This window comes from Postia placenta, assembly GCF_002117355.1.
Source record: "Postia placenta MAD-698-R-SB12 unplaced genomic scaffold POSPLAscaffold_10, whole genome shotgun sequence".
NCBI classification, from domain to species: domain Eukaryota; kingdom Fungi; phylum Basidiomycota; class Agaricomycetes; order Polyporales; family Adustoporiaceae; genus Rhodonia; species Rhodonia placenta.
In genome coordinates, this window is record NW_020169841.1 from 1,790,378 (window position 1) to 1,817,861 (window position 27,484).

The 27,484-nt window shown below is 51.6% G+C and overlaps 7 protein-coding genes across 7 annotated transcripts; 4 read left to right on the forward strand and 3 right to left on the reverse strand.

Moving 5' to 3' along the window:
• Window positions 1-3,704: 3,704 nt before the first annotated feature.
• On the reverse strand, window positions 3,705-4,571 carry POSPLADRAFT_1058891 (hypothetical protein; the record flags this gene model as incomplete). The annotated part of the gene is made up of 3 exons (XM_024481099.1): window positions 3,705-4,000; window positions 4,066-4,113; window positions 4,337-4,571. The coding sequence occupies 3 exons, from the start codon at window positions 4,569-4,571 to the stop codon at window positions 3,705-3,707; spliced, it is 579 nt and encodes a 192-aa protein (XP_024337514.1).
• Window positions 4,572-5,533: 962 nt separating this feature from the next.
• Window positions 5,534-8,209, reverse strand: POSPLADRAFT_1148283 (hypothetical protein; the record flags this gene model as incomplete). Its single annotated transcript, XM_024486157.1, has 10 exons — window positions 5,534-5,710; window positions 5,792-5,904; window positions 5,967-6,176; window positions 6,234-6,374; window positions 6,426-6,446; window positions 6,506-6,642; window positions 6,961-7,139; window positions 7,195-7,463; window positions 7,528-7,602; window positions 8,089-8,209. 10 exons carry the CDS (start codon window positions 8,207-8,209, stop codon window positions 5,534-5,536), a joined length of 1,443 nt encoding a protein of 480 aa, XP_024337515.1.
• Window positions 8,210-10,365: 2,156 nt separating this feature from the next.
• POSPLADRAFT_1075229 (hypothetical protein) lies at window positions 10,366-11,423 on the forward strand (the record flags this gene model as incomplete). The annotated part of the gene is made up of 4 exons (XM_024482793.1): window positions 10,366-10,426; window positions 10,498-10,543; window positions 10,638-10,884; window positions 10,938-11,423. 4 exons carry the CDS (start codon window positions 10,366-10,368, stop codon window positions 11,277-11,279), a joined length of 696 nt encoding a protein of 231 aa, XP_024337516.1. The 3' UTR covers window positions 11,280-11,423.
• A 317-nt stretch (window positions 11,424-11,740) lies between these two features.
• POSPLADRAFT_1048095 (hypothetical protein) lies at window positions 11,741-12,644 on the forward strand (the record flags this gene model as incomplete). Its single annotated transcript, XM_024479436.1, has 4 exons — window positions 11,741-11,786; window positions 11,855-11,986; window positions 12,045-12,244; window positions 12,306-12,644. 4 exons carry the CDS (start codon window positions 11,741-11,743, stop codon window positions 12,642-12,644), a joined length of 717 nt encoding a protein of 238 aa, XP_024337517.1.
• Window positions 12,645-13,339: 695 nt separating this feature from the next.
• On the forward strand, window positions 13,340-18,738 carry POSPLADRAFT_1148075 (hypothetical protein; the record flags this gene model as incomplete). Its single annotated transcript, XM_024486135.1, has 17 exons — window positions 13,340-13,442; window positions 13,492-13,595; window positions 13,652-13,710; window positions 13,772-13,826; window positions 13,894-14,022; window positions 14,075-14,176; window positions 14,229-14,250; window positions 14,314-14,385; window positions 14,445-14,526; window positions 14,581-14,791; window positions 14,847-14,878; window positions 14,935-15,168; window positions 15,224-15,244; window positions 15,305-15,312; window positions 15,367-15,496; window positions 15,553-15,574; window positions 18,688-18,738. The coding sequence occupies 17 exons, from the start codon at window positions 13,340-13,342 to the stop codon at window positions 18,736-18,738; spliced, it is 1,437 nt and encodes a 478-aa protein (XP_024337518.1).
• Window positions 18,739-19,364: 626 nt separating this feature from the next.
• Window positions 19,365-21,478, reverse strand: POSPLADRAFT_1048097 (hypothetical protein; the record flags this gene model as incomplete). Its single annotated transcript, XM_024479437.1, has 6 exons — window positions 19,365-19,901; window positions 19,955-20,218; window positions 20,273-20,351; window positions 20,404-20,769; window positions 20,924-21,347; window positions 21,388-21,478. The coding sequence occupies 6 exons, from the start codon at window positions 21,476-21,478 to the stop codon at window positions 19,365-19,367; spliced, it is 1,761 nt and encodes a 586-aa protein (XP_024337519.1).
• A 4,136-nt stretch (window positions 21,479-25,614) lies between these two features.
• Window positions 25,615-27,084, forward strand: POSPLADRAFT_1048098 (hypothetical protein; the record flags this gene model as incomplete). The annotated part of the gene is made up of 5 exons (XM_024479438.1): window positions 25,615-25,735; window positions 25,781-25,895; window positions 25,952-26,694; window positions 26,747-26,959; window positions 26,984-27,084. The coding sequence occupies 5 exons, from the start codon at window positions 25,615-25,617 to the stop codon at window positions 27,082-27,084; spliced, it is 1,293 nt and encodes a 430-aa protein (XP_024337520.1).
• Between the last annotated feature and the right edge of the window lie 400 nt (window positions 27,085-27,484).

The window sequence follows — 27,484 nt, forward strand, 5'->3', positions numbered from 1 at the left end:
CAATGTCCGGCGGGTAGAGCATCGTGGTGAGTCTGAATAGTCCGATGGTGACCGCGAAGCTGAGCTAAAAATAACCCATGCTTCTTCAGCCAAACGCACTGCCGTACTTGGTGATCCGTACTGCATTCTTGTTTCGTTCGATTATTCGGTCACGCAGCCCGGACATGCGAGGATGCCAGGGTCATCCGCCCTTCCGATTCTGTATTACGGATACTGGAAGGCGGGCCGAGGTCCACAATGAGCGGAACAGCCTCAAGTGCTCCACCACTCCAATAAAGGATCTGTAGGAAATACGCGTCGAGCGAAGAACTTTAACCCCCAAATTTGAAACTGCTATTTCAAGGGATGACAGCATTCTGAGACAGAATATGTCAGTACACATTCGACTGACGATATATCGGCCGTACTATAGTTTCCGCTTCTGCGCAGCGACATCGTTACTTTGGTAAAGCCAGAAATGCAGCGGGTCTCTGGCAGTTTGAAACATGTCGCGTCTACCACCGTTCCTTCAGATGGCGATTTAGACTTCGCCGAATGAACAAGTTTTATCTTGATCAGCGGGTGCGCGTGACTTCAGACCGAAGGTCGGACATCGTAGCTACCACTGGCGAGAGCTGGTTGACTGGCGTCAGAGGATGGATCACAAGAGCGAGTCCAACACGATCCCGAAACACCGTCACAATGGGACGCGTGCAGCAACTTCGGAATTCCACGCTACCGGGCACCATGGGTATACCGGACATAGACTAGTCATAAACGCGGTGACACAGTGACTTCTGTGAAAGGTCAGGTGAAGCGGTCGACAGTCGACACGTATGGCGTTGTTGTGTCTCTGCATACTAGTGTCAGTGCCTTACACTCGTGGTAGGATCATAGGGGCAGCTTGTCTACCTGGTGTTCGGAACTTGTCTCGGCACCGCAGCTTATGCCTGAGCACGGCGTAGGATGTTCGTGACACGCGGACCCTGTTAAGTCTTGTGGTCTAGAATTCGTGCTGCTGGTACACTGTGAGACTCGTAATTGCGGCCTCATACACACTATCAGAACACCTATGGCCGTCGTGGCGGACCCACTAAGATTAGCATCTTCCGCGTGCATAAATCGGGTGAATTATCATAGTGCCGTTAACAATGCCGACGGAAAGAAAGCTCACGAAGAGAAGCGAACTTGAGCTTCGACGTCGACGGCATCTTCGGTGTACATATGTAACTTTCTAACCGGGCGCACATATCACGAGAGCGTATGTTCGCCGGAGCCGATCCGACTGGGAAACCCAGGGAAAACAGGATCGCTGCTCTCTACGGAACATGAATCGTTCGGCAAGCACTATCTAAAAATAACCACAGATGCTCAGCCTTGTGAAGAGGAAAGACGATGAACAATTACCACATCAATTTACGTACCTGGGAAATGGGCGGTGATCTTCCAAATTAGACTCCTGTACAACGCCTCGTGTCTAACCTCGCGGAATGGCGATACTCGTACAAGGGAAAGTAGAGTCTGCGACCGGCCAATTATAAGGCATGTGACCCGGCGCTCATGGGAAGGTGTAGAACGCACATCGATTGGCAGAATCAGTCTCCACCCTGGAGCACATCTGGAGGAATTACCTTAACTTATTCGAGGACTTGTTCGTTCGGCATCGGTGTACACTTAAAGAGGCGGAGATAGTGACTGCTTAATAGGACCAGATGTCACGACACAAACTGCGATAGCGTGGATACCACTTGCCTTGTGCACATAATGATACATGCGCATCTGTACGTGACTCGTGCCTTCAGATTCATCACCCTCTGCTGCGATCTGGGGCTTTTGGAGATACGCCGATGTCAGAACCTACACCCCGACTTGTCATTAACGAGTTCCAGAGCTCGTGTGTTCATCATGGATTCGAATCTCGTGCAAACAAATAACAAATTTACGTACCCGCATGTTCACACATTGGGTTCTGTATCCGCAGCATGTCGCAATGAGGGCGGCCCGAAGCTCTCCGTCATGTGGAATAGCGCGCCGTCTTATTTACGAGATGCTTCCATTGTAAGCCTGCGACAGCGACATCTGTCTCGCAGTTACGCAAGCAAAACGCTCTCACCATCTAATTTTCAATAGTATTGTCTTCTCATGACTGAGCAGCCTGATTACACGAATACAGAATGTAGTGAGTAGGGAAACAGAAGGATGACTGTCTTCACGCGAGTGCTGTGCACAATTCAAGAGGGGGGATTGTTGACACTGATTGAGACATGTTGTGACAAGTTCCAACGCAAACGCGTGCGACTTGGAAGTTGTGTCCGAGGCTCAATACCTACGCGTCACGTGATTAGATTCCTGGATCTCGGATCTGTCGTTTGATCTCATTCAGTCACCGCGCTATTCAAGGAGCAGTAAATGCAGTATCTCAGATTTTTGCTTCTGCTACTGAAACATACAGACGATTACTGAAAATATTCTTCGGAATTCCGGACCCAATGTCACATTCTAGATAATTTGAGTTGTGTCTTCTACAGTCGCATAAATCGTTCAAGACGCAACCAATTGGAATATGTCAGTAACCCAAACCTCCATCAATCTAGATTTCAGGTTTCTGGATGACTGACGGGGCATATAGCATTTTGACTGAGACGCGGTCGGCCCGGACAACGCGCGCTGCTAAAATATTTCAGACAAGCTGCGCCAGTGCAACCGCCACGCATGGACTATTTGTAAGCCAGACGTCGGGAAATGCTGCACTCTCTAGGCCGGGGGAGGGGGGAGGCCATAATTATCGTCCCTGAGCGCCATGGATGCCGCCCGCGAACCGCCCGTGTGCCGCACGAAGTCAAGACTCGACAAAGTACCGACCAATGGTCATGCAAACATATGTTGGAATAGCTCGATCTCGGATCAATGGTCTTGATCTCAGGTCGTAATGTGGGAGGGATGTTGTGTACGTGGAAGACAAATGCATATGGCACTATTATTATTATGGTAGATTCGACGGTCGCGGCAGTCGATACCCAGTCGATCGTACAGTGACTATGCACTCGTGAGCTTTCCTGAGTACAGTTCTCGTATAATCAGCGCCACCGGTGTACTCGGTAGTTTCACGATGTGTCTTCTCTCACGAGAAGAGTCAGTATTGTTGACTGCAGTGTCCCAAATATACCTTGTCCGATACAGAACGCAAGGGCATTAGTCGCCTTGTAGCACCTTAACTCCGTGTGGGAGCTGAGCTGCTATGTGAGTCTGAGAAAACGCTCGAGATATTTCTCGAGAGTGGCGTTCCGGCACCGTTAGTCCAGGCTGTCGCCCCAGAGCGTTTGCAGTTCGTCATGAACATAGTTTTCTCCATGAGACTCCAAACGGCCATCTGCCGACGTCGCTACAGCCTATGTGCCTTTGTGTGGTGAAACAAGTGCTAACATTCTCGTGTCCTTGATTGATTAGATTTAATCGATTCGCTGACCATTTGGCCGCGTGCATATGCTTCCTACCCCACTTATTACACCATTTACTTCTACCGTCTAGTGCAACGCCAGCGTCGCGCCTCTCCACCACCTACTGCTCTGCCTCGACCTTCACAACTCCTTTTCGGAAAACCTGCCCGTTACATAGCTTCCTCCAGCTCTCAGGCGAGTGACAGAATCCACGCATGTTCACCGAGCTTGTCTGTCCCTGCATAGTGTGCAGCCGTTACTCCGGTTGCCTGGCGTGTGAGACGAATATCACGGACCCTGATACAGACGAAGCACCCCCGCGAGAGCGCGAGCAAGCCGCAGCTGCGCCTCTTCGTCGAAAAGGCGGAAGAATGAGGTGGCACGGAAGACGGGGACTTGTCTGAGAGGGGGGGGGGGGGTTAGGGCTGTCAGAGTGGAAAGGTTAGGTGCGAGTCCCTCAGACGATAAGTATCCCGGCGGGGCTGCCTTGCAGAATATCTCGTCGAAAGTGTCGCTGGGGATGAACGACACTGCGGATGTGTCTGGCGTAGACTTGAAGAAGAGATGGCGCAGCTCCCAAAATTCTGTCATAGCCGATGCGGCCAGATCAGACCGTCCGTACGATAGACAAGCCCGCTGGAAGCTACACCATGCAGAGGGAATCCGTCCACGACAGCTTCGCGGACGTCATTGTCGACTAATAGATGTGGTCAGTACCGCGGTCCGCACTACTAACTGGTCGGCGATTCATGATAGCCACAACAACAGCCAACATTGCGAAATATGGGTGCTTCGCGTTCTCTCCTTATCTGGCGTAGCTAATTGTGTGTTGGCTGACGAGATATTTTGAGCCTATTATGAACCCGGTTCTCTCACTGTCAGACTGAGAGGATCATCGGACGTTGTCACATGATACGCACTATGTGAACGCGCACTTGAGGCTAAATGCGTCTGGGTAGACCTGCGCGTCAGTTGCCGTGAGCTGGCTATCCGGCTCGTGAGATGACGTTGTACCTCATAACAGGCGTCCGCCTGGGCCCACACAATGCGTTGCTTAAGCTCATCCTCGTCTTGGATACCGGCTGGGGTCTGAAGTAGCTCTCGCCAAGCGTCATTCACCGGGACAGCGAGCGGATTTGAATCTATGACGACCATTTCTTCCGTTACACTTACCATCCCTCCAATAGATTGAGCCTATCAACTGGGATGTAACGGTGAAGACCAAACAAAGACGGCGTTCAACGCAAACTCCTCACGAGCGTTGACAGTGACGCTGGTCACAATCGCAATGAGGGGATAAAAATAGGATTTGGGCACGGATAGCCTAGTGCACTGCTCTCGGAATCAATCAATTCCGGCCAGTTTTGGAAATAGGATTGAAATCAGAAGCAATGGGCTGGATATAGATCCCGTTGCAGCACTGCAGTCGGTGGCAACAAATCTCGGTCACAATCTCGCTTGTGCAAACTCTGCATACATGGCTATATTGTTTTAGCTGTCTCCATATCGTCAGAACTATAGGAGCGGGGTTGATGCGGGGTTTGAAATACACAATTTGGGCCACAGCCCTGATGGGCCTGGCGGGACATCGTCACAGCCACAATTCACCAATATGAATCGTGATTCCAACGCACTTCAATAGATCCAACGGTAGGGAACCAGCTGCTAATGGGAGCTATAGCTCCGCTTATAATGGAACTTATTGACCGTAGAAATCGCCGCAAAGAATTAACACTGAATAATCCCGAAATGACACTTCGCAGAACTGTAATCCACGATGAAACATCGATGACCGGAGCTCATTGATATTTGATTGTCTCTGGTGCGGGTGGATCACATGCACGGTTGCACATGCAGCGCAACGCCGAAGATCTTCAGTCTCCAAATCTATGCCAACAGTTGAATCGATCAGAAGAGGAGTGAGGACACTCGCAGTCAACGCCATAATTCGCCCATGGGACCTGCGCCGTGCAGGTCACCCTGGCGGCCAAACATTTCCTCCAACACAGTTTTCGTGCCGTGCCGTGCACAGCTCGTCTCGTTGTCTCTCCTACGGAGACCTGTCTAACATACTCCTTCTAATCCTAATACACACACGGACATACATCTTCTACCGTCTATTCTTCCGCCACCTCCCACACCACCTCGGGGGCGATCTCGGCCCCTTTGAGAGCTATTCTCATCTGCCGTCTGCGGTCTCGCCAGCCGGAATAGACGGCAAGCCCGAGAGCAACACAACACGCGGCGATCGTTAGCTTTAGGCTGTCAGCATAGCACGTGCGACCCTCCAAACACTGTGACGTCGAAGGTAAGCCAGCGCGTTGCAGGAGCTGAACGAAATGCGCAGTCTCTGGGAGCGAAGTCACGTTTGCCACCGGAGATGAAGGCGGCGCGTGAGCGTCGAGGTTCCGGCCGAATGCGATGGAAAAGATGTTGCTTCCAATCATGGGCGACAGCGAGACGAACCCCCAATTTTCCGAGAAGTGCGCTGTACGAGGGTGTGAAAGCGATCAGCTTGCTGCCAAAAATATTGAGTAGAAATGAACGCACGTAGTCCGAACCATTCTATCACGATGGTAGGAAACAGGCCGAACATGGCACCATAAGCTGCCCCCAAAAGCGCACTGGCCTTCCACAAGGCACCGACATCCTCAACGTAGTAACACGTTATCTGGGAGATGATGAAGATGCACGCGATTAAGGGTAGGCAGAAGGATCGCGGAAGTTTGAGGAAGCTCTTAGTAAAGTCGGCGAGCATGCCTGAGTAGATAGAATCTCGGTGAATTTTCCAGAGTCACTACGAGACAGATCACTGACCAATGCTAACGCGCCCCAAGCAGTTCATGATGCTCACGATGGAAACCTGTGAGGCTTGCAGTTGCGCGGCCTTCCCTTCGTCGTAGTTCGGGTTGCCTTTTGCGAACAGTGCCTGAGAAATCGAGCCGACGTTATTTATATCTACAATGGGGAGAATAAGCTTCACGGAGACGTAATCTGCAACTGACGTACACATCAGTCCCGTTCCGCTCACTATGGAAGCAGTATTAGGTTTCCCGATGGACGAAAGACGAGGGAGCCGAAGCACGCACGTAATGCAGTGATTGTGAACAGCAGCCAGAAGTCTGCGCTCGCGAATAGAGCACGTCCAGAAATGTTCAGTACCCCATATCCTAGAGCGTGCGCGGGGCCTGGATGACGCAGGCTTTGACGCGACACGGAGAACGTGCTGCGGGATCGGTGCCGGCTGTGGCTGCGCGTGGGACTCAGTGCGACGGACTCTCCCACAGAAGGCACGAAGTAGTCAGAGACAACCGTAGTACGCGAAGGATGGTGCACATGAATCGCGGGGACTGTTTCCTCGAGGAGCGGGGGATCGGCCAGCTCCTCCTCATCGGCGTGAACATGCGGTGGATGTGGCGAGAGGAGATGTGTTTGGCTATCGTTCTCCCGTACGAAAAGAGAAGGAGAGGCGACGCCCACGCTGGTCTGAGAGTCGAATGCCTCTTCTAATGCCTCGTTTTCTGGGTCATGGCTTATTTCGGACTGCTGCAGTGGTATGGGCCTGACGAGGAAGAAACCTAGCAGCATCGGTATTGAGGTGCCGACGGCGAGCACCAATAAGAAGTCGGATGTGTTGCCAGGGAAGAATATATGAGCCATGGTGGAAAACAGAAAGGCTGACAGACCGAACCCGGAAATAACTATGCCATTTGCCGTAGCTCGCTGCAGGAGGATCCAGTAAACAAGAGATACTGAGGACCGATGCGAATGCACTCACTGCCCGGTCTGGCCAGCTCTTTGCAGTGGAGTTCATGGCACCTGCCAGGCCCCCATTGCCACCGATCCCGGTGAGGAAGCCAAACAACACTAGAACACTAATATCGAAAGTGCTCAATGTCGAGGTACCCTGAATGAGGCCTCTATCATAGTAGTGACGTATGCCAGAGTAGCCTATGATCAAGGTACAGAATGCCATAATGAGGAGCATGCGTGGGCCCCTGGTGTCGACAATACGGCCCCATAGCGGAGCTGAGCCGTACACACCGACTATGTACACAGGAAGCCCAGATTAAGCAGCGCGACCTTGTCGAAGATTCTCTGCAGTACGCACTATTTCCAGATAATCCTATCACATTCAACTGTGTATGTGATAGGCCAAGCCGCGACCCAAGTTGAGGAGCGTATGCTGTCCAATGCAGTTAGTCAGTTGTAGATGTTCATCCTCGGCCCGGTTTAATTGAACGTATGGAACAGTGAAATGTACTAATAAGTGCTTCTACATGCATTCCAGATACATGGATGTGAGCTGTAGAATCCTCGGGCTAACGCACAAGAACTGACGACTGCGACACTCTAGAGTTCCCACTCGCTCGAAAGATCTGCTACAGCTTTGTCTCATCGATCCAGAGTCAAGCTTCTTGCTCACTGATATATTTATGCTGCGCCATGTCTATGACAAGACGCTGTCAAGGAACGGCTCGTGTACACCGTATTGGCTGTACCCCTTAGGAACCCAGAAGACCAGCCACAGCGACTCCAAATTCAGACGACAGCGTGGCAGAAAGCGCCGTCCTGCGACTATAGATATCCTAGACGATTGAACGTACCAGAAAAGACCTGGTAGTGCCATCGCGAGTTGAATGATAATGATGTTCACCCTTAAAGCAATCACGCACATAGTTTGTACCAGACGCCAGCGCGACCAGCAGGCACGTTAGGAAGCTAGATATCCGCGTAAGACTGAACAAGGCAGGTGCATGTGCATGCGCATGCGCATGGGTCGTTGCAGACATGATTGGGTATAGGGCTCCGGGTGTGCCGCCAGAGTGCTAGGGAGAATAAGGTCGTCGTGCAGATTGTACGGAACAGCGCACACAGCCACCAGAGCGCTCTCGACGCTGTCGAAGATGGGGGTAAGAGTCAACGTAGGCGATGAACGGCGCTCCGGAGGCGGGGAGGGTGCATGACAGGTACATGACACAATTACGGCAAGATAACCACCGAATTAATGCCGCGTTGGCCTTAATAACGTTATCGCGCCGTCACATGATCGTGTACCATCAGACGCGATATTCGATCGTGTCGACCTGATTGTGTTTCACGGCGCAAGCGTCGTACCTCCTACCCATCAACAGCGGAGTACTCGGCTTTTCTGTGCCAGGGAGTAGTGCTATATCTCCCCACAGAACAATTTAATCTTCAAACCCTCCACGACAATGGGCGGGACTTGGCCTGCCACTGCCGGCAGCTGGCACATTGATAGGTTAGAGAAGACTTCACTACTATATTACAACTTGAAGTGCTTTACGCTAATTACAAACCTATACTTCCGGTATCATTCGTGTTTGAATACTGAAACATTTTCCAAGTTGGCAGCTGTCACATGTAGCTAGCCTTAGCAAATGAACAAAATCCTTCGGTCACCAAACACCAGTTGATGCAATGTCAGGCTATCACAGATCTTGTAGGGTGAGATGCCACGCAGAGTCTTTAACGGAGCTGCTATGTCTGTGACTTTGGCTCCGCGATTTGGATGTCAGCAGTACCAAGACAATCAAGCTTGGTAGCATAACCAATTACCGTAGTAGACTCGGTAGATTCGGTTTCCGGTTTATATTTGATTGTCTCAGTGTTCGGAACCCCTAATTCAACATCGTCCGTGCGGTTTCGAACATACTTGGGACTACTGGGGCTTACTGCATGCGAGTCAACGTGTCAGTACAAGTTTGAGGCTATAGAAGTCTCCTATTTTACTTCGCGAGCAGCGACTTCGCACATGCTTTCATAATGCAGCGAAACAGTATTGTGAGCGACGGCCGGCTCACCGCCTAACGTCATGCACCTTTTGCGATCAATACCTCAACAAAGAGTGTCTTGTTTCCCTTATCGTAATACTGTGCACGCAAGATGTCATGAGCGTCGGAATACGGTAAGCACAATTGATGCAGACGTACAGAGATTAGCGTTCCGAGGCATATAGACCTATCATGTGTTTATGTAAGAATAGAGGACATAGTACTAAGGCTACATACACTGGTACCAGTCCCGTTGTGATTTTATATCCTGAAAATGTACACTTACCTGAGCAGCCCCGTACGACTTTTGTACAGCTTTGGAGCAAATGGCGCCAATGATGAGAATGTCATTGGTAGAGATAATGTTTGCTGCCATATTGTTCCAACATATGGAACGAGCGAAATCTCAGCGATGAAAGCGACAAGGCTTCATCACCGCCGACAGAGGTTTCCGTGCCAACTGTAGACCATGACTCGTATCAACAAGGTAAAAAGAATCGCTTACATGAGAACAGCAATCACTATTACACAGGCCGTTCGGCATGTGAGCCATCATTGAAGCACAGCAGCCTCATGGTCATCAACGCCAAGGGCTAATGACGGCTATCAGGAAATCGCACAGTGTAATAGCTACGCACCTTCACAAGTTATGGACCGAATTGCCTGCAATCCACCTACTTGACTGCAGTGACAAGTCACACAGCCAACAAAATTGTTCAGAATATCCGGATTGATAGCCTAGACCGTGGGTTGGATACTGCTGTCTGCATCTCCTAGCGTCATGTCTTCAGATCTCGAGTGGTCTGACTAGGTTTTCCGACTTTTGGTATCTTCAAGCTCGGGTGAAAGCTTACGGCAATGATTATGCATTGTTTGATGGGTAACCGAAAACAGCATCGGGATGATTTCTGTGGTTGATGAGCTCAAACCCTATGAAAAACATATCTTTGAGTCACTGATAGTGGTGGCTGGTGGCTAAGGCTCAAGATCTGAGATCTTCAGCGTGCCATGACGTTGGCTTGGTGTGCAAGCGCTCAGATGGTTACCTCATCAGGCTGCTACGACACAACCGCTATATACATAAACCCACAAGCGTTGCAAAACCTTCGCGAAGTTTTACATTAAAAAGCCCCTACTGGCATGTCTGTCGCTCTATGGAAGAGCTTCGGTGTCGCGGGCACATACAGGAGTTTGGTAACAAGACATGCACCTCGGGTACGTCTTTGCATTATTAATTTGACTGTGAATCAGCCAGAGTCGCGCTTGAGTCGCTCATATGTTCACAGGCATTATGGGTGTCTTGTTCTTCTCGGTCACCACGTATCACTCCACGTGCGCATCGTCGACGACTGAGCATCCAAGGGCGATCTGTCTGATAATGCGAATCAGCCCATGTACCTACTTATCCACCTGTCTCTTACTTCAGCACACACCATTCTCTCGGACTATCGTCTACCTCCCAGAGGCTACAAGAGCGTGAAGACCTCCCAGTCCTAAAGAATCCCCCGCCAGAGACGATCTTTGAGCTCTACATGAATAGAGCAGCACTCTGTGCGGACGAACGAATCGTCTCAATGCTACTTGGAGACGATCCTACGCCGAAGGTCTACTATGATGCCTTCTTGCGCAATATGCAATTTGTCTTCCACTATGTCAACTCAGTCGGCTTGGAGGTATGGCATCGTCTCCGTGCTCTGCCCCAGAACGATAACAAATTATGCAACAGGACCTCAAAATGGCATCTGCTGAGCCTGACACCCCCTTGGCACGAGCAAGGTCGGCTTTGGTCGTATACGCGCGCCTTGCCGATCAATGGCTCTCGGCAGCGTTGCAGATCAAGGGCCCTCATCGCTCGGTGGAGGACCTCGCAAAGGCAACCGTATATGTCCATACGATGATTTCCTACGTGGACGCACACGAAGCCGAATTGGTCCCTTGGGACCAGCTCTGCGATGCTATCCTCACGTCCTTTCGCGTGGCGGTTGATCCGGTGATTCAGGCAGCTGGTGGTGTCCCGGAAGATTTCATAGAATACGACGAGCCGGAGGCCGATGATTCCCAAGGTTGATGAAATCATAATGCTGCGTCCAGTGCCTGTGAGCGCCCGTATAACAGCGTTGCGCACAGTTATGTACAATATCGCGTCGTTCGTGGCCTTGTATCGTACAAGTGTACACATATAGCATCCATCAATTCATGCTTGGTTACCTTCTATTGCTTGAGTATGTCTCGGACTAGCCTAGGTTGGAGGCCTCGAACAAGTCAGTGACTCGGCAGGAGGGGTTAGGGGCCTCCTGCCGAACGACCATGACGATGCTTTACGACTACACAGGCGACGATGTCCATATCTGCGCTCTCAACGACGGCGACGGCGACACCCTTTCTGCTAATGTCCACAATGCAGTACAAAGTTGACCCGAGCCCGACTATAATAGCATCCCGGATCCATACGGGGAGGCGTTATTGAGAGTGACTCGACGACCAGTACCCACTCGCTTTCATCGACCACCACCGACGTTGTCAGAGGCCATGTCGCAACCGAGGCGTTCTGAAGCAGTCACTGTAGGCATTCTTGGTACGTGCTGACTTTACCTCGTTATGATGTGGTGGTAGGGCACGCCGCTCATTGTGCCATCCTCCCAGCTCTCCAGGGGGCGTTCGTAGAGCATCAGGCGATCCTTCAAAAGCTGTCTCTGCGAACACGATTACATGTCGTGCTTGTACGTACGCCGGAGGACTTGCAGCAATGCGATGCTCTCATCATACCCGGAGGAGGTGAGTCTTCTGTAAAGCTCCTCGGCGCTGGCTTACCATCGCTCGTGTGCCACGTTAGAATCGACTACCATTGCGCTGCTCGCGCGCCTTGCTGGTTTGCTGGGGCCTCTAAGAGAGTTCGTGAGGGTGAAGCCGGTGTGGGGGACCTGCGCCGGTGCGATATTACTCGCGCAGTCCATAGAGGGCGCGAAAAAGGGCGGTCAGGAGCTACTGGGCGGGATCTCGGTGACGGTGCAGCGGAACGGCTGGGGATCACAAGTGCGTACATGCTCTTCTCTGGCCCTCAGCAGGTTGTGACCTTGATTCTGCGGTCCCACAGGTAGAGTCGTTCGAGGCACCCCTTGAGGTCGAGGGCATGCGCGATCACGAGCGGCCGTTCCATGGCGTCTTCATCCGTGCCCCTGTCATCCTTTCACTGCACCCCTCGCCGTCCGACCCGCCTATCCAGATCGTCTCACGCATATCAGCGTCTCTCCTCCCGCGCACGCAGACGCTCGTGCCGCTCGACGAGGACGACACAGACCCGCGCGACCCACGCACGATCGTTGCTCTGCGTCAGGGGCGCCATCTCCTCTCGACGTTCCACCCCGAGCTGACGAAGGATGACCGCTTCCACGAGTACTTCGTCCGCGAGTGTGTGCTGCCTTCGGTCGCGTGATCAGGTACCAAGTGCAGACATAGAAGATCTACCTGAATTGAGTATCGATGTCCCCGGAATAGATTGTATACAGCCTAGGTGTATCTGCCACATGTTGTTTGTACGCATCCGAACCATAGCCGTTAACATCGTATCATAGTATCTGCTACATAAAACAACCACCTGCCTCCAGCCACACATTAATCATCGCATTGCATGGACCCAACACAATATCTAAACTCCTTGTGGCGTTTTTTTTTTTCGAAATTGTGACAGGTCTACTTTGATCAAGCGGTAACGCATCTAGACTAATCCACCTGTTGTGGCTGCGGTGCAATTCTTTGTCCACGTCGCTTCGGTGGAAGAGGCCATACTTACAGACGCGATAAGAGCCTTCTTTCCGATCGCACGCCCACATGGTGAAGACGGGGCACACGGATCCCACATCCATATTTACGCCCCGGGTATAATATCCCCACCTTCCATAAACAAGGTGCTTCGCGATGAGACTCGGCACGACGGTGCATAAGTAGAGTCATACACGGACAGCCCGCAGCGCGTCTCTTCCGGACTTTTGCCGCTGAATCTCGTTATTGGAGGTGTGTCGCAGGATGTTGGCCAGCATCGTTGGAGTCGCTGTTGTGCTCCTTGCGTTGTTATCCAACCAGAACACCGGCGTACATGCCCGCCGCCAAATTACGAAGCAGGAGTTACGGATGCGCCAGGAAGAGGCGGCGAAGCGATGGGCGCCCCAGCGGCGCGCAAGCGGAGGTCCGGGTACTGTGCAGAACATTACCTTCACGAACCCACGGGCATCAGGTATTCCCATATACTCCTGCGCCGAATATTAGCTCAATACGCGGCGAAGAGTTCTATGTAGATGGCGCGAACATACCATTGGTCGACTTCGACGTCGGGCCAAGCTGGGCTGGCTTGCTCCCGATCAGTAACAAGGTGGACGAGACGAGACAGGTGCGTCCGCACTTCGCTTACTAAGGTCCCTGGATGTGTTGACACCACACTACTAGCTGTTCTTCTGGTTCTTTCCTCCCGGTCCAGAAGGGAGCCTCGACGACCTCATATTCTGGTGCGTGATTCCCCCACGCAGCTTATTATACAGAAATAGCACTATACGAGCGTCTTGACAGGACCAACGGTGGCCCAGGATGCTCGTCGCTCGAAGGATCGCTGCAAGAGAACGGTGTAAGTTCCGAAGCGCCCGCAGCCCGTGATCCTCGCCCTTCCTCGCCGCGCGCTTACACTGGCATAGCCGTTCAGTTGGTCGTGGGGACAAGCGAAGCCGACGCCGAACGAGTACAGCTGGACAAATCTGTCAAGCATTCTCTATGTCGAACAGCCAGTGGGTACGGGCTTCTCGCAGGGTGTGCCCAACATTCAGGTGCGTGTTGTGGGGTGCGTCTGAGGGAAGGCCCGTCTGACAATAAGAATAGAACGAGGACCAGCTCGCAGAACAGCTCGTCGGGTTCTTACAGCAGTTCTTTGAGGTATTCTCGGAATTAAACGGGAAGAATCTATACCTCACGGGCGAGAGTGTGAGTGAGCAAATCGAAAGAGACACTCAAATACCTCACAATTATATTGTAGTATGCGGGAACATACATTCCTTGTCAGTCAGAACTGGCAAAATATTCCGTTCAACGCACAAGGTTCTGATGCATTCTTTCTCTAGACATTGCCAACTATCTTTACGATAATCCGTACCTGTTGGACCTCCCATTAAAGGGATTCTGGATTTCCGATCGTAAGCATTATGGTCTACCGAGAAGTGTATGCGTGATGCCTACTTACGGCCATTTCCAGCATCGATATCATGGGACGTTGTCCAAGAAGAAATACCCGCGGTTGACTTTGTGCACAAGTACTTGAACGTGTTCTCCTTGAAGTAGGTGGACAGCAAAGTGTCTCTCGAGTTCCTTGGACCCACATGCACCTATAGCCAGACGTTCATGGAAGAGCTTGACGCGACCGCTGCGGTATGCAACTACACTGGCTATTACGAGAAGTACGTCACCTACCCGCCAACCGGGCTCCTACCCTTGCCTGGCGACTCTGTCGAGTTTGCGGATGGGTGTGATGTATGGGATGCAATCTTCAACGCGGCGCTACTCGTCAATCCAGCGTTTGATATCTATCGCATATTCGACACCGTGCGTCTGCCTCTTGAGATATTTCTGCCCCTCGGCTAATCATCTCCACATTCAGTGGCCTATCTTGTGGGACCCCCTCGGCTTCCCGTGCGTCCCTTCCACTTCCATTCTGTTCCCCACGCGTTCATCAACCACATCCACAGGGGCTCGTTCCCACAGACACAAGTCTCGCCGCTCTACTTCAACCGAGACGACGTCAAGGCGCATATTCACGCGCCGCTGGACGTCGACTGGACGGAGTGCTCGAACGTGAACGTGTTCCCGGACGGCGACGCAAGCCTGCCACCCGTGTTCACGGTGTTGCCGAGCGTCATCGAGCGCAGCGAGCGCGCGGTAATTGTGCATGGCCTCGCGGACTTCATCCTGATTGCGGAAGGGTGAGCCCACTTCTTCCTCCGCCAGGTACGCAGCGCGGCTGACTGCATACCCCAGGACAAGGATCGCCATTCAAAAGTGAGCGCGAGCATGAGTCATCAGATTTCGGCATGCTAACGCTCAGGGTCTGGGTGCTAGCATGACTTGTAAGCAGCTTTCTCCCGCATTGCCCTATTATAGTGATTGAGACCCGTCTATAGGGAATGGAATGCAAGGATTTCAGACGCCAATCCAAACCGACAGTTTCATTGTCGATGGCGTTGGGGCGCTCGGCACCACGCACACTGAGCGCGGCCTGACGTACTTTGAGGTCGAGCTCAGCGGACACATGTGAGAGTCGAACCCTTATGTGCTCGCATTACACTCACATTTTTCATTTCCGGCAGGATCCCTCAGTTCTCCCCGGTGGTTAGTGTGATTGACTTGGAGAATCCGTTTTGACATCTCACACGTTTCGGGCAGGCGGCTCTCCAGATCATGCAGTATCTAATGGGCTTCAGGGAGATCCCTTGATGGTGGATCACGACTCCCGCTCTATAGACGACCTAGAGAGCCGGGTTCATAGCCGGCTCCTTGTTTAGCGAGCGTTTAGTCAATGCATTTGTTACGGGCAGTGTGCGGTTGATGTGGATAGTGTCCTTTTGTAATTTCTACAAAAAAACGTTAAGACTCAGACACCACTGCAACGGGTGAGTCGGTAACACTTGTAACAGCCCCTCGTCGACCCTTGACGGGTTATGTGGTCTTGGGATACTGGTCCTAATACCCTGTAGTTTGAATTGTGCGTTGAAGATAACATCACGGAGCGGTTCTTGTATATTCTGCAGTGCATGAGAATGGATCGCTGGAAGCTTATGCTGAGGTGAAGGCTTCAGTTTCTGAGCCACATGGCGCCATCGCTGGACGCCGGGTAACCTCGTGCAACATCTGCATCGATGTTTTCTCCGCACACAGTCCACAGCGTTCGCCAAGCGGCACGAATTGGAGAACAGCATGCGTAGACTCGGGATGCGTGAGATCAAAATTACATTAGCAACAGCGGCCGGCTCGGTCGTATTTAAGCGATGCGGTCAGCCTCAAACGATGTTGTTAATCCCCCGAAGACCAATTAGCCAATATGCTCTTCTCGTCTATACGCAGAGCATCTCTCGGTGTACTCGCATTCATAGCAGCAACTGAGCACGGACTAGTGTCTGCAGTACGCAAGCACGCATCAACGCAGGAGCTACGCGCCCGCCATCTTCAGCACGCACAGAGCGCACTCGCTAACCAGCCCCAAGCGCGCGCGATATCCAGTGGCGGCCCTGGCACGGTGAAGAACATTACGTTCACCAACCCCCGCGCGTCAGGCAAGTGCTCACCCCTAACACCAACCGCCGTTTTTGGCTAAAGCAGCTGCAGAGTTTTATGTCGACGGCGCAACCATTCCACAAGTCGACTGGGATGTGGGACCTAGTTGGGCAGGACTGCTGCCCATAAGTGGGGCAGCGAATGAGACCAGGGAGGTGTGTATCCATAGGATGAGGGCCTCTTCCGGCAGCTCATCACCATGCAGCTATTCTTCTGGTTCTTCCCCCCTGGACCCGAGGGTAGCCTTGATGACCTGATCTTCTGGTAAGTCATAATATCTACCCGGGTGTATTCTTTGATTTCTCTAATCCAGAATGATAGGACAAACGGAGGCCCAGGCTGTTCGTCGATGGACGGATTGCTGCAAGAAAACGGAGTGAGCATAAGACGTGGGAAAAATGCCGATAAGCATTAACGGGCGTCTACAGCCGATTAGCTGGTTGTTGGGACAGGCAAAGGCCACACCCAACCAGTACAGCTGGACAAACCTTTCCAGCATATTGTACGTAGATCAGCCTGTCGGCACGGGCTACTCTCAGGGGGTACCAGATGTCACAGTATGTCGTCCCCTTAATCTACTAACTGCACTAACACTTATTTGTCCCAGAACGAGGATGAAGTCGCGGAACAGCTTGTCGGCTTCTTCCAGCAGTTCCTTGAAGTATTTTCGGAGCTGAAGGGAAAGAATTTCTACCTCTCTGGTGAAAGTGTAGGTACCTGTCCCTCTCTTCGGCGTGCAAATGTTCACTTCCTTTAGTACGCTGGAATGTATGTGCCATGTAGGTTACCACAGTTTCAAATTGTTGTCTTATTGCTTACTGATTTTTACTTTCAGACACCGCGAACTACATCTACGAGCATCCTAGCGCCTTGGACCTATCACTCAAGGGGTTCTGGATCTCTGATCGTAACGCTGTTTCCCTTTTAAAGAATCCTGAAACTATCGTTCTCACTCTGGTTTCATAGCTGTCCTGTCTTCCAACGCGATTCAGTCAGAAATCCCCGCGGTGGATTTCGTGCACAAGTACGAGAACGTGTTTGCCCTCAAGTATGTTTCAGTAGCCAAATCTGTCGAGCTCTCGTTCACTGATTCTATGGCCTATAGCCAGTCCTTCCTGGCAGAGATCGACGCGATCGCCGAACAATGCAACTACACCGGTTATTACAACACGTACGCGACATATCCGCCCGCCCCCGCCCCGTTCCCGTACTACGACAGCTGGGACACAGACGCTTGCGATGTCTGGGATGCCATCTTCGACGCTGCACTGGTCGTGAACCCTGGGTTTGACGTCTACCACATCTTCAGCACCGTGAGTTTGCCCCGGTGCTCACTCAGACTGCATTTTGAAATTTCGCGCCTGTGCAGTGGCCGCTCTTGTGGGATGTCCTGGGGTTCCCGTGCGCCGTCTTCTCCTCCCTCGCAGTTGTAAGCGACTGACTCAATATTCTGTACCACAGGACGCAGGTGTTCCAGACGCAAGTCGCGCCGCTCTACTTCAACCGCACCGACGTGAAGCAGGCGTTGCATGCGCCGCTCGACGTCGACTGGCAAATCTGCTCGAATGAGAACGTCTTCGTGGGCGATGGCGACACGAGCCTGCCGCCCGTGTTCACAGTGCTCCCGAGCATTATCGAGAAAAGCGAGCGTTCGGTGATCGTGAACGGCCTCGCTGACTTCTTGCTGATCGCTGAGGGGTGAGTAGTGATTGAAAGTGGGAACTGTCTCGAGCTAACGACGGCTGTGACATACAGTGCTCGCATCGCTATTCAGAAGTGAGTGCATATCCTTGGACTGCCAATGAGCCTCGCTGACGTTTGGACGATCGCAACAGCATGACATGTGAGTCTGCCGCTCAGTGTTCAGAAAGCGCCGCTTGCTCATGCTCCCGCTACCATTAGGGGGAGGACAACAGGGATTCCAGACACCGATCCTCAACGACAGCTTCGTCGTGGACGGGTTCGGAGCGCTCGGTACCACGCACACAGAACGCGGCCTGACATTCTACGAGGTGGAACTGAGTGGACACATGTGCGTAACGCGTCGATGCTTCTTATGGCGCCGCTGAGCTGACGCTCCGCGAACTCCGCAGGGTCCCGCAATATGCTCCCTGGGTGAGTGATGATCTGTTTTTCCCTCGAGTACATCCAGCTCATGACCGGATGTGCAGTCTGCGTTCCAGATCATGCAGTATTTGATGGGCTTCAGGGATACCCCGTGACCTATCTTGCGCAAGGACATTAACTTACGGCAGCTCTGAGTCACTTGGGGCACGATAGCTATTTATATACGGCACTGTCAGCTACTGATCAGGTCACTGCAATAGGCGTACGAATTAGATGTCTACAGACTACGACGCTTGTCAAACGATCCAGACTGCAAAATTTCAGTGATCATGAGGGTGACATAAACGCTGCAGTAATAACAATGCGTGACAAAAATGCGGACTCCTCTGATTCAGCTTGACTTCGATGAGCCTCGATTATGTCCCAATAGTAAGCTATCGATGTTAGGATCCAGACGGATCTCTGATTTGTGTATTGTGTGAAATTACATGAGATGTACTTGGCTGCACGACTCACATCTCAGACTCCCAGTCCAAACTCATGTTCGACCATGTCAGTCGATGCCTCTGGCTCCATCCTGGCTGCAATGGCTGCAATAAGATTGCGAATTGAAGGTGCTGATTTCCATTCTAATGGCGGGGTCATTGAACCATAGCCGGTTCAGTTCACCGGCAGCATGCGCGAGGAGATCAACATGTCATTACACGCATGATATTGTAGTGGCCATCTAGATCGTACCGGATATACGCACCAGGTATACGTGTGAGAGTAGCATACGGACTCACGCAGAAGAATTATCCTCTTTCACCATGTCTGAGCATTTCTCTGCGACAGCGACCGTCGCCGCAGCCAGATGCGTACTCAGAATATGCGGAAATACACTCGAATCCGCAACCCGGAGTCCACGCACACCGTGCACACGCAGACGGTCATCGACGACCCCGCCCATCGTCGAGCCGGGCACCTCGGGCGCCATGCGGCACGTCGACGAATAGTGGTACGTCGTCTGACTATACGCGCGCACGAATGCGTCGATGTCCTCGTCGGACTCGCTTGTGGGCACGAGGTATGGATGCGCAGGATAGTCCTGCGCGACGAGCTGTTCGTGCAGACGCAGAGTGAAGCGTATACCTTGCCGCAGGACGGCGCGGTCGTGCTCAGTCGCGTAATAGTTCGGATCGACCAGGGGGTCTGCAAGGGGGTCAGACGAGGCGAGGCGCACAGTCCCTGTGGACGTCGGGCGGAGGATAATGACGAGGAAGCCGAGACCACCGTCGCGTGTGGATGATTTTGACGTAGCCGCGTCGCTCCACGCAATCTGTCGGGGCCGCATGAGCTCGTCGAATTTGATCTAGCGGTAACGGCCCTTACCGGCATGACCTCAATATCCGGCATGTTCATAGGCAGTGCAGCGTCTTCGTCGGCGGGTGTTTGTGTCACCGTTTTGGAGTTGGAATCGAACAGTCGTGTCTGGACAAAGATCGAGAGTTCGAGGAACGGTGCGAGGAAGAGGCCCATGCCGAAGAGAATGTAGAGAAGTAACTCCTTCAGTATGATCCAAGGCTGCAGCTGTAACTTGGCTAACGAGTCTTTGAGCGGTACCCGATATTGCACAGCAATGCCGATATGATCTTGCTACAGATATAGCGTTAGGAGGGAAGACATTCACCGAGAGGGGAAGGCGCTTACGAGGTGTCTGCCGACGCTTGCAAGGCTCTTTACGATCGGTATCCCGTGTTCCTTCAACTGTTCGTCAGGACCGATGCCACTAGAGAAATATCAGCACACGTCAAAGAAGAGATGTGCTGTGAAGAAAATACCTAAGCATGAGGACTTGTGGAGAGCCAATAGGACCAGCAGAGAGTATCACCTCTTTGCGAGCGCGGACCAATCGCAAGCGTGTAGTATTCGCTTTGGTAGACTGTATATACACGCCGTTGGCTGTCATTCCGCCTTTCTCGTCACGCTGAATATCTATCCTAGTCACAGCTGCGTTGGTACATATATGCAAGTGCTGTCGACGCTGAATGACGAGCTTCTTTGGAAGAAAGGCTTCCAGAGTAGACGAGCGATAGCCCTTGGCGTCGATAGTATAGTGCATTTTCGCGCAGCCATGGGAGGAGTGTAGGGGAGAATTGAGGTCATCGACGTAAGGTATTCCAAGAGCCTTTGACGCTCGTATGATGCTGCGAGAACCGTCGTAGCGTGACGGGTGATGGTTGACCATGGAGAGCACTCACGGTGCAGTATGGCCCCAAAATGTTGTTTTATGCGACCTATTGCACCACTCCCCTACACCCCACACTTCAGCAGACCGCATTCGAGGGGTGATAACATGACCCGCCTTTGACCCCGTGAAAAGACGGAGGATTAGCTCGGTCTTGGTCGAGGTCAGTCTCCGAGCGGGTGAAGTACGGCTGGATCTCATCGTAGCTCCACCCGTCCCTCCCTGCCTGACTCCAGGAGTTGTATTCACCGGGAACCCCCCGTGTGTAGAGCATCACATTAACCTTCGAGGCCCCCCCGAGGCTATGGCCACCAGCCAGCTCGAAGACCCGATCATTCATGCCATTTTGAGGCACGGATTTCCAGATACGGGTCGAAAGCCCACCAAGAACGAATTGCATGGAGAGAAAGGGGATCCGGGTGATCCACCCATTGTTCACTCCCCCACGTTCAGTCACGAGCACGGACACGGAGGCATCCTGGCTGAGGCGATTCGCAAGCACGCATCCGGCCGTGCCGCCCCCTAGAACCGATGGACCTTTAAGATCTCTGGTCAGTGACAGATCAGGGGTACTCACCTACGACAATGTAGTCATAAGCATCTTCCAATTCATCCACAGATTGCCTTGGGTAGGCCCGAAACCACGTGCTCATGTTGTCAAACCGCATGAGGGGTATCTAGATACTAGTGACTAGAAAATAGGCAAGTCGGAGAAGGGGTATCTACAGCGGGACACTGCACTACGAGAAGGCAAAAAGAGTCCAGTAGCAATCCTGGTAAAGTCGCAGGGAAATCAACACGACGTGGCAGTGCAGTAGTCCAGCGCTGATAAGGCGTGGCCATACTAATCTAGATTCAATAGCCTGGGCTGCGGACAATTCAGACCGCGGAAGTTGTTAATTTGGTTTGGATGCGTACACAGGACCCTGAGCGGATGAGCGACCTAAAGCTGGGAGGATTCTGAGAGGTTTGACAGATCTAAGGGAGTATGGGTTCCGACTATTAGTATTCGATTACTAACCACTCCCGGACATGGATGGCAGTCGATCTATATATGGGTAACGGCCTGTGGGCGCTTTTCGTCTGCCAAACGGCACGGTTTGCATTTGCAAAAACATTCAGATCCTGCAGGAAGGTTCACTACCAGTTTTACAGCCAGTGCTTGCTCATTTGCTAGCGACTTTCACCAGCAGTTTTATCGTGTTCTGTACAAGAATCAACTGGAAGACCATAGTCACTATACTAAGCCTCGAGCTGGGAATGTGACGCTCCACTGTAACTGTTGCCAGTCTTGCCAAATGTTATCATGGTCCTATGGCTTCGCTTGCGGCGGCCCATCGCTTTTGAATTCAATTCGAAACATTGACATCTGTGATGTCAGTAGGCAAGACAGATATCAGTCATGTTCTGACGTTTTGCTAAGGTTCTCGTCAAGTCTTCTTGGCAGATCTTCTCTGGGAGAATGCATCGGTGTCGGCGAGCTGACCGACTCATGATGAAGTTTCAATAATAGTTTGCTTATCTAGTGCTCGGCTCGGAACTCGGTGAGTGAACATCATGATGTAGCTTTCAATTCAGTTAAGCCTCATATTTATTGTACAGGACCTTTGCTCAGTCTACTCGCCTCTCTTCTTACTTGCAGCCCTCTGATTGTCCTTCTATAATCTACTTAACATGTCCACACCCCAGGTCATACCCTCTTCAGCCCTTCCAAACATCGACCTCAATCCTACGATTGGAGCGCTCCTGATTGGATTGATTCTCGCATCTATGTCCGTATACTTTTGTCTGCCTAACAACTTGATACTAAGGCGTGGCTTCTTCGTCACAGTTTTGAAGGTATCACCACAATGCAAACTATTCACTACGTATGATCTTCCTCGTATGGATCATTCACGAAACTCACAGGACAATAGTATACGATATTTCCCGACGACAGCCTGTTTCTTAAACTGATGGCATGTCATAATTGATATATCTGTGAAGTGTTGGTTGCTTAAGTCGTATATCGGTGAACAGGTACTTTCCGTGTGGTGAGAACGCACGCATTTGATCATTCTTCTACTCTGACTTCAAGACAATATTGTTCTCAGGCTGCTGGATATGTTGTCCCTCGCCATGATCTCGCATGCGATTTATACATTCGTGATTTTGGATTTCATGGATCCGTTGGCGTTGATGAATGTACCATGGTGGGTTACTTGTGGCTCAGTGATTGTAGAAGCTATCCAAGATAACTAGCTGAACATTATTCACCTGCAGGAGTATTGGTGTAAGTTGCATGGCGTTCCTCCATCAATTTGACGATAAACTCAGTCATGGTGCCAGGCGGAACCAGCAGTATCGGTGCATAACTCACCACAAGAATCATTGATCTCGATGTCTGATGTCGTCTTACAGGCTACAATTGTCTTCATTGTACACCTGTCAGTGCATTCGCTTCATCTATGGCTCCGATATAACTTATGCCTCAAACATAGATTCCTCATCCATCGGATTTGGCAGTGTAAGATCTGGCCGTAATCATACATTCACTATCTAATACCTCGAGTTGATACAGTGAATCGCATGTGGCTGATTCCTGCGCTCATCCTGGTAAGGCTGAGCAATATCTGATTGTTTGCTTGCACCTCTGAATTAGCATAGGTGATCCTTTCGGTAGCTTGCGAAGGTGCGTAAATACAGGTGACAATGCGTGTAAATCCGCTAAACACCATGTATTCCACAGTTCTTGGTATTGGTGAGTATGTAGCAGTGCCTTGTCGACAATTATTGACATGTACAGCGGCACAGTATCTGCGGTATTGATGTAAGCATGGCGTATCTAGTTCCTGCTCAACAGTACTCATTGTAGCACAGCGTGAGGCACCATGAGTCGTGGACCAGTAGTGACACCGAGAATGCTGTGCGTAAAAGCAATGTGCTGTTTTCGTGGCCGTGACTGAAAGCTTATCCACCATGGTCTGTCAGTGGATGATTATGTCCACAAATATCATTTCAGCCGTTGTCGATGTCTTCATCACTTGCATCATATGCTTTCAGCTTCTGAAAAGTCGCACAGGTTTCCTGAGGTGAGTGTGTGAAAAATCAGGCTTAGCGACCTCCTCACTCTCGACTTGGTTTCAGGACGAACAGACTGATCAACCTCTTAACAACATATACAATTACCACGGGACTGATACCTACGTACGCAAGGCCAAGCAGTCTATTCTATAAGGCCTCTTACCCATTTGTCATCATGCATAAACTAACTTCGTACAGTTTAATATGTCTTGGGACTTTGATTGCGGTCAGTCTGATAAATCCGATCACTGGCGTTGGGATATATAGCTGACTTCGATGCATAGTATTATACCAAAAACAATAGGACCTTGGCGGTGGAAGTATTTGAGCTGGTGGTTTCAAAGGGTATGCACTGGACAATCTGCTGTTGCTTCACAAACAATTGTGATTGACATGCCGGGCAGCCTATGCGAATACACTACTGGCAAAGTGAGCTTTCCCCGCTCTTGTGTTGATTTGTACTGAGATAGATTGGGTCACAAGCCTGAACAGCCGTGAGCTCCTCCGAAATCGGGCAAATGAAGCCGAAGGCGCCTTGATCGGTAGTGGGACAGTCAAATTCGGACTAGGGACACGCCATTCCGAGACTACTGTGGTATGTGGGCGTATTGAGTGCACATACAAGAGACGAAGATTGTTTACAAAACGTGTCACAGGACGAGGAACATCCGCGCAGCGACACCCTCCATGGGTCAGCGTAATGGAAGAAGCCCTCACAATCGTGATGTCGGATTGCGGCGATTGTGGCGGGAGACGAAGCAATGAAGCTGGACGAACTGATCGGTCATGAACGAGGCTCACCGATGGAATGCAAAAATACAAGTCGCGACTCGCACGTTAACGTTCACGACTACTCTTGCGTCACAGCGATGTATTATGGTTATGAAGAACTGTACTTTCAAAACTTTCAAAATATGCTGAGATTGTTGCAGATGAGCGATTCATTTCGTGCATGTTGTAAGGCAGGCCTCGTCGTGACTAGGCGCTAACAGGCAAACAGGCATTTGCGATCTCCTTTGAGCCCGAATAGAAATCGGCCCAGTGAGGGCGTATAAGAAAGATTGTCCTAGTCTATGATGTGCGGCGAACACGTTAAGTCGCAGTTCAATAAAACTTCGATATTGCACATTTGAAGTCATGTTCCATTCGGTGGCGTCGGGAATCACAAAGATAGTTCTAACAGACTGACCATTGTAGCCCAAGACTTCAAACATTGTAATATTGCAGGATAAGGATGTCATACTAGATAGACTTTGAGACAATACGAGAATGTTTGCTACAATTTAGTACTCAAGAATCCATGTTTTACAGGGATAATCAAGTGTGGATCGAGCCAAATTGGTCTTCCACGTCACCAGTAAAGGAGACGAAGGCACGGAAAGCCATGTCCCTAGGCTAAAGCGAGTGGTTATGGAAAAAATGTCGAACAGTTGAGTAAAGGGTGATCAATCCCAAACGAAGCGAGTAATTGTAACATAGATTGAGATCATAGTGCCAAGCAGAAAATGCATACATTCGCGAGCTGCTTGATGGAGATGGAAGTAGTGCCGAAGGAGGGACTGGCAAAACTGCGGTGAGTTGGCGGACAACGTGAGGCCGCCTGCCCTGAATATCACGTGTCACGGCGCGTCGCGTTCGACAGCCCTGCTGTGGCCATTTCCCAACTCCCTCTCATAACATACCACCACGCCGAACTTGCACTTGCTCCACACATTCACCAGCTTTGATACTCACCTCAGCTATGGCAATGATCGTGAAATCATCTACTGCTCCTCCTTCCAGTTTTGCATCAGACCTGCCACCTGTCGCGTCGAACGCGGCGGCGCCCACAGCCGCAACACCACAATGCATGAAACCCGCCAGTCTAACACACATTCGGGACACTACTCCGGAGCAATATATTAAAGACCTTAGAATACCCTCAGTGCGTCTGGAGACGCCGTCGATTACGCACAAGATGGCGGCGACACTCGCTAGCTCGCTCCTTGGCCACGTTTTGTTCCTCAAGGGACAGGTTCCTTTGTGAGTCTTCCCTTAGCATCGAAAGTGATTTGGAGTACTGACCCTGCATCCCGAAGCCCTGTCGTCCAACTCGCACGCATGCCCGGCGGGCAGTCTAACTCGCGCGGGGCGCGCCGACGCCACGACCTCCTCGTCGCGTTCGACACGCTCTCGTCCCACCTGCAGACAACGTTCTCCGCACTCTCTGCTGCACTTGCGTTGCGGCGAGCCGGGGCGCCTTCAGATGCGAGCGCGCACCTCGCATTCGTGGTGGGGCCGAGTGTGGGTGCTGCCCGCGCACGCGTCATGTTCATCGTAGACGGGCTGGAAGTGCGCCCATGGGGTGAGCGAGACGCGGGCCCAAATGTTTTTACCGGAACCCGCGGGGAGGATGTGGAGAGTGAAGAAGACACAGATGAGGAAAGTGGTGAAGATGAGAGCGAAGACGACGAAACGGACGAGGAAAGCAACGACGACAGTGAAAAGGAAGAAAGCGAGAGCGAAGGAGACAACTCCGATGATGCTCAGAGTGTATATTTCTCGGAGGATGAATCAGAGCCACCACCCTCGCGCACGCCATCACCCTCCCCATTGTCTTCCAAAGATGTCTCTCGACCGCCTTCTCCTTCACTGTGCCACTCAGTAACAGCCCTACCTCCAACAAACAGTGCGATGTCTCATACATCAATGCAAAACACATACCCACAGCCTCAGACCTATGCAGAGGAGCAACAGACATTGCGCGCTGCGGAACGACTGCTATCGCGCACGCTCGCCAACGCATGCGCCGAAGAGGGCGGAGGAATGTCTGCCGAACTTGGTGCGTCTACCCTTTGTTCTCTTCTTTCGCGGCGCTCACTTACCGCAATCAGCCCCGACTCAAACGCATATTCTTCTTCGCGCGCCACGATGCTTCAAGCACCCAGCGTGGATCCCGCGTCAGAACCTGACGCGGTCGTTGGAGGGCGTATTGCAGGCGTTCCTTGAGGAATCAGGATGCGCGGAGAGATCGCCGAAGGGCAAGACAAAGGCCATCCGTGGCATCAAGACCGAAGGTGTGTACGTCGGGTGTCGAGGCTCCGCCGGTAAGGTGGACGATGGCTCGACAGCGGCGCCAGCCAGCGAGGACAAAGAAGATCAAGGGGAGGAAGAGGATGAGATGATCTGGTGGGTGTGGGATGGGAAGATTACGGGCTTCTCCGACTGGTGAGATGCACGCGCATGGAGTCAGGTTCTGGCTGCCCACCTGGACGTTTGCGGAGCAGGAATTTGTAGCAATAGCACCAGTCCGTATGTCGGGCGAAATGTACCATACTATAATCATACTAGCTGAATATCCTCTTTGACGTTGAAGGCATCATATCTCGCTGCGGCGTTTGATCAGTGAGATTGAAGTCGACTATTTCTAATCGGAGCCACCATAACGAACTCGACCCTACTCTGATCCTGCGAGTTCATAATCATCGAAATGAGCCGCAGCAACAATCACCTCTGAGGCTTGTTCTCTCAGACTCGGCCGCACAGTATCCTTATTCGCATGGACGACATGCGGCTCAGGGCCATCCCTCGACCGTCGTACCTCCGCTGATAGCTGTCGTGCACCAGAGGCG